General features: G+C 49.9%; 1 protein-coding gene across 1 annotated transcript in view; it reads left to right on the top strand.

The window, feature by feature from the left end:
- The window catches only part of Ankh (ANKH inorganic pyrophosphate transport regulator), a 131553-nt gene extending 121053 nt beyond the window's left edge, over nucleotides 1-10500 (top strand). Inside the window, exons 9-12 of the mRNA XM_004845197.3 lie at nucleotides 4198-4327; nucleotides 6789-6912; nucleotides 7357-7456; nucleotides 8491-10500. Coding sequence (XP_004845254.1) covers nucleotides 4198-4327; nucleotides 6789-6912; nucleotides 7357-7456; nucleotides 8491-8604 — 468 coding nt within the window. The 3' untranslated portion in view covers nucleotides 8605-10500. The remainder of the gene's footprint in view (nucleotides 1-4197; nucleotides 4328-6788; nucleotides 6913-7356; nucleotides 7457-8490) is intronic.
- The last annotated feature ends 613 nt before the right edge of the window (nucleotides 10501-11113 follow it).

Below are 11113 nucleotides of genomic sequence, written 5' to 3'. Positions count from 1 at the left end.
CAGTGGTTTATTAGGTTTGCATTCAGGTTTGGAAAAGTCAATATCCCTGGGTTCTGCAAATATTTGGAGAACACAGCATGTCATGGTCAACTGCAAGGGCATGTTCTGAGTCAAGAGCACTCTGGGTAAACTCAGTGACACTTTTCCTGAAATGTTGTCAGGTTAAATTCTAAAGCATCCTGTTTTCTGAAGCGGACTAGTTAAAGTAGTCTGATTATCGTGCTAAGACTCAGTGCTTTGCTCAGAGAAAGCTGCCCTGCAGATGGGCCGCATAGCCTTTGGCAACACCATGCCAACTTTGAGTTGCATCTAGTCGTTTCTAGGGGTGTGAGATGTATTGCCTTGGTGAAGAATTTGCTGGAAGATGACCCAGCACTTTCATACTCAAAGCACAGCAGACTTCAAGGAGAGGGAGAAAAGTGGCTTTGATCAACACAGCATCCCTTTCTTGTAGTTAGTTACCAGTGATTCTACAAGCCCTGGGCCCATGGCAGCTTTCAGTTTCCACACTCTCAGAAGCCCCCAAATAGACCTAGGGGTAGAGGCTGAAAACTCTGAAGAGGCATCCCTGTGACAAGGGACTTTGATAAGGGATCTTTAGGGTATGCCAGGCACAGGAGACGCCAGGTAGAAAACAGTGATTTAGTAGTGCGCGTCACACATGACACTTCAGGAATGTGGTGCTGAGCTGCTGTGCAGGAAGCTCCCACTAGAGATCCATCAGACCTTAACATCATGGTCGTGCTGTAGTCACCTGCCCAGGTGAGCTGACATCGATGCAGGTGTCTTAAGTGATGTGGGCACATACGCTACCACTCCATCCTCTTATTAAACTCGCTGCTCCAAAGGATAGCTGATCATTTCCTATAAGGCAGTGAGAGCCTCCAGGTGAACATTATCCGTGTGCAGAAGCCAGAGGGAGGAATTACCTGGCTTGTTTGCTGCAGAAGCACGCACACACCATCCTTCTCTCTGACATGCAATTACATTCTCCTTTCCCCTTGGTTTGTTATAACTTAAAGGCCACTTTACGATGATTTTGCAAAGCCCAGAGAGACTGCAACGTGTGTTCGAGGCATCATCTCACATTCAGATTACCCCTGGCTGCAAAATAAAGCATGCTGACGCTTCTCCTGGAGGCTGAAGTTCTGAGCAGAACATGGCCTTGTCTCCCATTCTCACCAGTAGGCAAACACGAATGGCCGTGCTCTGGGTTCCTAAGGCACAGATTCCTTCCAGACATGGGAAATATTTGGGGCCTAATGCAAAGCAAAGATGGAGGGGGGTTGCATCTATTTGTTGGGATGGGGTACAGATGGGGAAGTGAATCGCATCCCAGCACCATGCTTGGTGTTGTTTTGGAGTTACATGAAACTGCCACCATTCCTGGGCTGTAGCTATGAGTGACATCTCACCATTCTAAGGCAGGCAAGTTTGCAGCGGGAAATCCTGACAAGCCACTCAGCTGGGGCGCTTGATTAGTGAAGTCCCCGAGCTCGAAGTTGCTGGATCTAAGGGAGTGTTTTTCCCTTCATGTCAAAATAGGGTGTGAGTGTGGGCAGCTCACAATAGGATTAAATAATAGCACATCTGCCATTTTTAAAAAATTAGTGGGATATATTTCCCAGATGCTGGAAAACATACGAAAAAACTCTTGCGTTTATTTATAAGGTGAAACACATTTATAATAGATCCTTCAAGGTATTTTTTTAAATGTTTCAACATGACATAGTAAATAGTACCAGCCTGATTCCATGAAACTTAACTTAGCCCAAACATAAAAGATGTTACATCTAAAATTTCAGTGTTCTGCTCTCACACTACCAAAATTCACTTGATAATGTATTCAGTTTTATTTTGGAGAAGAATCACTTACATTTTAGGAAAAGAAGATAAATACTTGATGGAGTTGGCATGTGTTTAACGTTGTCTTCCAAAGTCGTATCGTTCCATTTTTAAGATCTACAAGGAATCTTAGAAGTTGGTTCTGTAAGGAGTGTCACCAGTAGCCTGCCAGCCCTCTGCCTCCGGCCACGGCCCTTTCAGCTCCCACAGGCTCTCTGCCACTCGTGGATGCATTGTTCCTATGCTAAACAGGAATAATATGGTAAATCCTCGGACAGATTATGACATTTGAGTCCTGGCTCCCTTCCTTTATTAGACATCTCTAGTTTTTCCTGGACTTAACAGTGGCCCTACATTTATTTTTCTTTAGCTTTCTGTGTACTTGACACCAAGTTATTCCTGCTTTCCTTCTTCATATAAATCGCTCACCGTCTGTACAGACACATTACAAATCCTGTTTCGCCCTGTTGAGGAAGCGTCCCTGGATGCCTTGCGCCCTGCTCCAGCGAGGCACCACCGACCTCGCACTGTCATTGCCTTCCTCAGATCCTTTGCCTCAGTCGTTTCCCTTTGCTTTTTTCTTGTGTTCAGTCCTGTTTCCTGTGTGAGCTGTTCAGCTGAGCAAACACCCAGTAGCTTCCCCAAAAGGTGTGCTTGGAAGGTAAATTGTTTGAGGTCATGAATAGTAAAGATGTCTTTCTTTTAAATACCCTGGATGGACAGCCTGGTGTAGAGATCTAGAAGTCATCTCCCCTGCAAGCCACTGCTCCCTGTCTCCTTGCTGTCGTGCTGAGAAACCTCAAGCTAGAAGCTGCTTTGCTCTGCCCTGTCCTCGGCCTGGTTGAGCAGCGCGTCCTGAGGGGCCTTTCCCAAGCACTGTGCTGCCTCCTCCTGATGGGCGCTACTTCCTCTTCCTGGAACGCCTATTACCCGAGTGTTGGACCTTTGGGGTTTTTTTGGGTTTTGGTTTTTTTGGTTTTTTGATACGGGGATCGAACTCGGGTCCTTGTGCTTGCGCAGCAGGCGGTGAAACCACTGAGCTAAATCCCCGGCCCAGACCTTTGTTTTTTTTAAATCTACCCTCCTTTCCCTGCCTTCATCCTCGGCCCTGTCTTGGGGTACCCTGCCCTAACTTCATCTTCTTCTCAGTTAGTGGATTTTTCATTTTTGCCTTCATCTTCTTAGTCTGCACTCCTTTTTTGTTCTAGGAATCAGCATTTCCATTCTGTTGTTTCGGGGATCTGGTTTCTTCCCCACCTCTCTCAGAGTATGCGTGAAACAGTCTCTCTCTCTGTATTACCTTGTTTTCTCTAAGGTTTCTCTTCCCCTTTTCTGGACTTTTTCACACTAGAGGGCTTCATGCAAACCCGGGCTCCTTGGTGTCCACTCCTTCCTGTCAGCAACGCTCTCACTGCCATTTGCAAGCTGTGACCAGGCTGGGATCCATCACCTGGGTAGGCCTTGCTGATGGCCACAGCTGCTTCTTGGGAGCCTCCACTTTTTAGGAGCATTAAGTCTTCTCTCTTGGTCTGCTCAGGTTCCTCAGAAACTGCCCACTCTGGGTCTCCTGCTTGGGGGACTCAGCTGGTTCCCTGTGTTCTGGTCTTGGAGGGAGGGGGAGTGGGAGGAGGAGGTGTTAGCAGCTGTCACCCATCTTAGTCCTTGTTTCCTAGGTAATAGCTCTGCCCTCATCCAGGCCAGCACCCTGTTTTCCCATGTCCTGCCGAGTCTGGAGAGACACAGCCCCATCAGCGGCAGGAGAACCATTCACAAATCTCTGGCTTCCGGGCCCCGCCTCCCCACACTTCCTGGTCTGTGGGGAGGGAAAGGAGCAGAGAGCTCCAGTCCCCTCAGTTAAGGATTCCATTTTCCACTTCCTTCGGCTTTTCAGAGTTCTAAATGTTGTGCCCCGCTCTTTCCCTTGTTCTGGTAACTAGACCTAGAAAAGCTCATGAGGATTTGCTCTTTCGTTATGTGTTGTGTGGCATCCAAATACTAGAGGCTTTCGGGTCACGCTTTTTTGTAAGGCTATAAAGATGACCTGAACGAGCACGTCCACCCAGAATGGACTGAGCTTTCCGGCACGCGGGGCAGGCGCTGACAGGAGCACACGCGTCTCCCTCCTCAGCCAGGCTGCCCATTCAGATACAGCCCACAGCAGGATCCGTGGGGCCAGGTGCAGCAAGTGGGCCGGACCCCTGCTGGCAGGTGAGAGCAAGCCAGGGCCATGCAGTGGAGGCCCGGGTGCGCCAGCCTCCTGACCGGGCAGCTCTGCCACCTCTGCTCCACATGACACCGCTCAGTTCACTCATCTGCCTTTTCCTTACCACTCTGCTCAATGCCTGCCCCCAGCTCTGTTTTGTGATGTTCTGGACCCCCAACGTCTCCGAGAAGATTCTGATAGACATCATTGGAGTGGACTTTGCCTTTGCTGAGCTCTGCGTCATTCCTCTGCGTATCTTCTCATTCTTCCCCGTCCCAGGTAAGGACGGAAGGATTCCTTCCCACTGTCCCTCATGCCCAACTCAGTCTTCTGTCTTCAGAAACGTCACATCACTCCAACAGATCGCCCCATCAGAAACATAAAATTCCACAGTAGATTAGAAGGATACAGAGACACGAGCTAGCAGGTTGAAAGTTCAAGAAATAAATCAAAAAGGCCTAACTTATTTTGCAAAGTTTCAAACAGTAAAAAGAGGAGACTCAAAAGAGTAGCATGAGGAGTTCTGGAGGGAACAGTAAGCTCGTCATTTGTCTTAACTGTGGTGATGGGTACTCAAATTTATGCATGAATTGCAGTTACTCAAGCTATATATTCCAAAAGCCAGTTTTACTGTGTGACAGGTTTAAAAAAAAAAAAAAAAGGAAATAGAGTGAGCAGACTGCTGAAACCTGGAGCTGTATGAAGAAAGAAAACAAGTTGGAGAAAAGAAGAATCCAGGGGCAAAGTTGAGGCCAGGTAGCCCATAGTCAGAGAGGAAAATTCCCACAGCAAAAACATAAACCAGTTTGGACCTTACCGAGATGACTCAGTAATATGAGGTGCACTACACAAGAGTAAGGTTGTGCTAGATTAATGGGAAAACCAGGCAGAGGAGTGGCTTATGAGTATTTATTGTTATAACAAATGGGTAGCAGATACGTAATATCTTTGTATTAATACACACCCACACACACAGGTGCCTCAGTTTATGAAAGCTTTTGTTTTTGAATAATTTAGTTCACAAACAAAAGTGTTTCAAAGAATTTTGGGTTTTGTTTCCAAACTGCATCAGTTGACAAACACAACTGGGACATCTTTCCCTCACAAATACAAACATGACCCATCTTTTCCAAAATTGTGGAACAAATTAAGTTCATGAACTGAGGTACCACTGTATGTATAGCAAGTGCTTAATTATCTGTATTCTGTTTCTAGAAGTAATTCGCCAAGCTGGTAACAGGGATTGCTGTGGAGCAGAACAGGGTCTGAAAAGGCATGATTAAGAACACCTTCGTACTGTATTTCCTTTTGCACCTTTTAAATTCCATACCAAGTACATCACCTAGTCAGGAATAAATTGCCAGTTCTGAGGCTGTAGCTCAGATGTTTAGTGAGCTTAATTCCTAGCACCAAAGAAAGAAAAATTGCCCAAAATAATCCACCTAAATCAGTAGTGGCGAACCTATGACACGTGTGCCGCAGTGGGCTGTTTGTATCATTGAAAGCTTTGGTTTACCATCACTGAGCTGAATCATTAAACCTGGAAGCTAGATTCTACAAAGCCACAATCTGGTTAAGAGATGAGCTCCAGAAGTCATTAGCCAGGGCTGACGACACACCTGCCAACCTGTGCTGTCCCCGAGTTAGGCAACAGTCAGTCCCCACTGTCAGGCACTAAGCCTTTTTGGAGGCCAGGTCTCGTGAGTGTTACCTTCTGAGCTGTGACAGGAACGATAGGGTGGCATCTGGCCTTTGTCAGGTAGACACTGGATGGGCCGAGCTTTGGAAAGCTCATGCCACCTAAGGAGCCCACACTAGAACAAGACCCACGCATTTCCCATGTTGGCCCCCAGGGAAGGGCCAGGTGCTTCTGGTGTGCGAGTCGTTAGTCTCCTGCGGCTCTAACCTCGCCCTGAGGAGCACTGTGAAACCAAGAATACAACAACAGGGCTGGGCGGGCAGCTCAGCTTAATGATGGGGCTCTGGGTTCAATCCAGCACTGCACAAACGAGGAAGAGGTAGGTCTGCCTCCAGCCCCTGGAACCAGTCGTGACCAGGAGCACGGAGGCACTGCCGGGGGGGTGGGGGGTGGGGCTCCTTCAAAGCCCAGCCCCTCCTCAGGCTTCACCAAGCCCCCTCCATCAAGGGCAGAGGGCTGGGCTCCGCACAGCGGTGCCGTTCTGTGGTTCGTGTGCTGCCAGCTGGATCGGGCTGGATGGGAACGCGGGCAGGAAACGTGTGTGATCAGCACCATGGGGAGGGGGTGCCCAAGCCTGGAGCAGTCAGGGCGGCTCAGGATGACGTGATGGGAAGTGGGGACAACAGCAGCGCCCCTTCCGTACCCGCAGCCCGCACCTCCTGGCCTCACTTGGCTGGTGAGAGGGAGCCGGCTTCTGGCCCAGGCTTCGTGCCCAGGCTTCGTGCCCACCCTTTCTCGGGGTTTCCCTCCTGGAAGTGCAGGGCCAGAGCCGGGCGGGCGGGGCCGGCAGGGTGGGGCGGGGAGTGGCTGGGGAATAAGCTCCGGCTGCATCGCCCTCTACCTGCTAGGGCTGAGGGGGGGGAACTTGGGGGGAACCTGCGGCCCCACCCCAGCCACTGAGAAGCGGGGCCGCACCCCCTGCAGCAAGGCCGGGTCCCAGCCGTGGGAGTGGGGTGGTCTCACGGCTGCCGCCTGGATCAGAGACGCCCGGCCGGGAGAAGCAGGTGGCAGCCGGCAAGGCTGATGAGCCTCCACTCTCAGTCACCGTCAGGGCCCATCTCACCGGGTGGCTGATGACCCTGAAGAAAACCTTTGTCCTGGCGCCCAGCTCCGTGCTGCGGATCATCGTACTCATCACCAGCCTCGTGGTCCTGCCCTACCTGGGGTATGTCATCAGGGGCTTGGGGCTGAGGGTCAAACTGAGCATCTTCAGGTGAAAGCCCCACGCGCAGTAGACCCAGGCATTGGGAGCCGTGTCTGTGTGCTGGCACCTTCCCAAGTGACGCCCACTGGGCACGGTGGGTACCTTCCAGGCCGGAGCCAGGCGGGAAGGGAGGAGTCGTCTCCAGCCTCCGGGAGCTCCCAGGCCCGAGGGGACAAGGCTGGTCAGCAGGGCTGAGCTGATGCTGGCGCAAGGAGCCCATGTTGGTGGCAGGAGGGGGCGGCTCAGCGCTGTTCTAGGTCCCCCGAGGATGGGTGTTAGGATCAGTCCTCCCCAAACCGTCTCTGGACTGTGCCTTTCCTGGGCCTGACCCCTGGGTGTTGGTGTCCCCTGCTGTGCCGTAACCTCTAACAGATGTTCACACCGCCTGCACATTCTCGTCCCCAGGGTGCATGGAGCCACCCTGGGCGTGGGCTCCCTGCTCGCGGGCTTCGTGGGAGAATCCACCATGGTCGCCATTGCTGCATGCTATGTCTACCGGAAACAGGTGAGAGGCAGTGACAGAGCTGCCCAGTCCCCTCCCAGGCGTCAGCGCGCCCAGCTCCATGTCCACACACATGGCACGGGATGGTGGCCATGGTGGGCGCTGTCCCCCCAGGATCTGCCCTGCCCACCACAACTCCAGGGTCAGTGCTGTGGGAGAAGCCCTCGGGGCCACCATCGCCTGGGCCTTCCGTAGATTTAGTAACAAAACAAGGATGTCACTCTTCTGTCATTATTTGCAGAGTCCGCCAAAAAAATGCACACACATTTCAGGAAAAGAAAAACTTGCATAAATAGTTTAATACTAAATGTATTGAGACTTGATGAGATTAATAGTAGTTACCTTTGGTATCTACAATTACAAGAGGTGCTCAAAGTGACGGCCATGAGTTGCCAGGGGTCTGTTAGGGCAGCGAACTGCTGAAGTGTGTACAAACCTTCTCGGTGGACTCTGTATATAGCACTTTGATTCAAAAGCGGTCATGTTTCTCAGAGGAGACAACTACAAGGCCAGATGTCTACTGTGGTGCATCCTAGTGTTACCTCCAGAGAGTTAAAAAATGTAGAAACTAAGTAAGAGTATTAACCATGCTAGAAAACCCTGAAGTGGCGATTTCACTTGCAGTGAGCCCCAGAAAACTGATGACACGACAGGGGTAGACATTCTAGATTCAAAGCCCAGGCCTGCAGGGAGGAGGAAAGCAGTTTGCAGGTGACCATGGGCTGGGAGTGGACAGCAATCTGCATTCATTTGAAAGGGCCGCAGGGGCCAGTGTCGGACAGTTTCAGAGGGCACAGGCAGGAAGGTGAGAGACGTGGCCCCAACATGCCGAGCACGGTGCAAGGCTCACAGATAAGCAAAGCAACAAGAATGCGCTGAACCAAGGTGCAGCCTACTGAAGTCACCCCAACCCTAAAGGGAAGGGGAATGAGTCTGCAGCTAACCCCCATCCCCTACCCTGGTGGCTTCTCCCTGTCACGGTTCTGCTGTGATGTCTCCCTGTCCACAGCCCCACTGACGAGTCCTCTTTGATCTAGAAAAAGAAGATGGAGAACGAGTCAGCCACGGAGGGGGAAGACTCCGCAATGACCGACATGCCTCCCACGGAGGAGGTGACAGACGTCGTGGAAATGAGAGAGGAGCGTGAATAAAGCACGGGACACGAGGGGGCACTGCGGGGACCGTTGGGACGACTCTTCAGCACCGTCTCCTGCCTCTCCCGTCGTGTCCTCTCCCATCATGCCCTCTCTTTCCCCTCCCCTCTCCTCCTCTCTCCTCCTCTCAACGAAAGAGGCCTTGAAGGTTTCGTGTAAATCCTCTAGCATACTGAGTATGCTCACACTGATGTGGGGGCCTAAGGAAAGGTCTTCACCGTGGCTTTGGAAACACAAAACCACTGACTTTGTGCCCCTGCTTCATGAAAACCCAAAAGATACAGCTGCCTCGTAGTAAAGTCTCTGCTCCCTGGATAATCGCCACTTGCAACCAAAGGACTGCGGCTGCACCACCGCCTGGCGGGCCTCTGCCCAGCAGGCCGCAGACTCTCCCTTTGTCTCTTTCGAATCGGCAGGTAAAGGCACAGCCCCTCTGACGTGCCTCCTAGCACATGGACTCGGCAGCCAGCCCCACCTCCCTCCCACCACGGACTCATCAGCTGCCTGCCACGCACATAGGTGGCCACGTGCTGCAGCCGGAGTCGTCGTCCATACTGAGCACCAGATCTGTGACCGCGCCGGGCTGATGTATGTATGACATAATCTCCGTAGGAAGGTCTGGATGCCACAGAGTAGCAGGCGGACACGGTCAACAGCAGCAGCATCTCACGTGTTTTCCTAGGTTTGAGTGAGCCGTCACACCCCACTGTGTGTATGCACAAGTTAACTTTTTAAAGTTGTCGCACAAGCCCACCTCCAGACGCCAGCACCCTTCCGCATGACTTTCCCCGAAGGCTTGCTTTTCACCTGCCTCTCCTGAAGGTGGCACTAGAGCGAGTTAAACGGTGTGTTCTAGCTTCCCATTTAGTTTTACCGTGAACTGAAGCTTTAAGTCATAATCCAGCATTCTAATGCCAGATTGCTCTCTCATAACCTTTGAAGTAGATTTATTACCTGGTTCTGCCATTCCTAGTCACAACTTTGCGGTACAGGTAATTCAGAGTGCACTACGGTACTTCTGTCTCACACACCATAAAGCAAGACATTTTATAAACAGTTATCAAAGTCACTATGTGATATTCCCTGAAATAATGCATTGGAAGTCCATTTAGTGCAGTATATTTTTCTAAGTTTTGGAAAGCGGGTTTTTTCCTTTAAAAAATTATGGACACAGGTCACTAAATTCTTGATTTAGTCAAAATAACTAGACTGAAAGAACCTAAACAAAAAAAATATTTTAAAGATATAAATATATGCTGTATATGTTATGTAATTTATTTTAGGCTATAATACATTTCCTATTTTCGCATTTTCAATAAAATGTCTCTAATACAATATGGTGATTGCCTGCGTGCTCGCATACCTACAGTAGAATTGTATCAGTGGCCATATCTTATTTGTGTAGTTTATTTTTACAAACTCCCTCATTTGTATATGAATGTAAGGATTGGTAAATGCAAGAGAACTATTTTCCATGATGGGTAACTGGAAATAAATGGGTCCACTGGTGTAGACAACAATGGGTATGAGGATGCTCAGAAGGGCAAAAGAGAAAAAGAAGAGGCCTTGCTTGCTGGTCGTCTTCAGTGCTGTGTAACCATACTGTTCCACACAGAAACAAGACTAAGGGCGTGACATCGGCGGTGGACATCACAGGGTTTCATTCACATCTGGATACCCAGTGCCCTCGGATGTGCCTACCACAGGGACAAGTCCCTGTGTGCTTCCTCCAAGTGGCTTCTCCATTTTTATCTATAAGTGCTGAAAATTAAGATGCATAGCTGCTTTGGGGTGGTTTCAGGGGCAGATCTGAAAAGACTGAAAAAACCCATCTAATTGTATTGGCTTTTTTTAAAGTACATGACTAGAAAATTAAACAGCAGTATTTTTTAACATGTGTGACTATTTCATGCTTCTGGGGTCAGAACTTAAAGATCAAATTGAAAAAGCAAATCCTCCCCCCCCGCCCCGCCCCGCCATCCAGGAAAGATCACCTAGCGACTCTTCACTAAGCAATTAGAAGGTGTAATTATAACTCCAGAGATGCCTTCGGTGATAAAGATTACTGAGCCATTGTGTTGTGTTAAGTTTCCCAGAGCCCAGGAAGCACGATCAGTCCCAGATCGCAGCTACAGGGCTGCAGTTTTCCTTCCCCTGGGCTGCTGTGTCAGGGCCCAACAAGCCCCTGAACCAAGGCAGAACCCCAAGCGGGCATCTTCTGTTCTCACCGAGAATTCCATCATCAAATGGACACAGGTGGGGAGGGTTTCTCCCCACTTTCAGTCATTAGGAACAGTCTTTCAGCTTTACCAAACCAAGAAATGTTCCCCCAACACATTTATTTCTGAGCAGTTCGTTCAGCTGACAGATATATTTAGATGGGCACCGTGCCTATGAGATTCTCAGCTCAAGGACGGTGGAAAGACTTGTGTGACTTTCTCAAGGATAAACAACTGCTTGTAGACACATGCAATCCAAAATTATACGGGCATTAAGCAGTTTTTCA

The sequence above is a fragment of the Heterocephalus glaber genome, unplaced genomic scaffold (assembly GCF_053883595.1).
Source record: "Heterocephalus glaber isolate CG9 unplaced genomic scaffold, H.glaber_assembly_v1.0 deba00001538, whole genome shotgun sequence".
Taxonomy (NCBI): domain Eukaryota; kingdom Metazoa; phylum Chordata; class Mammalia; order Rodentia; family Bathyergidae; genus Heterocephalus; species Heterocephalus glaber.
This window is presented reverse-complemented; position numbering and strand designations above follow the sequence as displayed.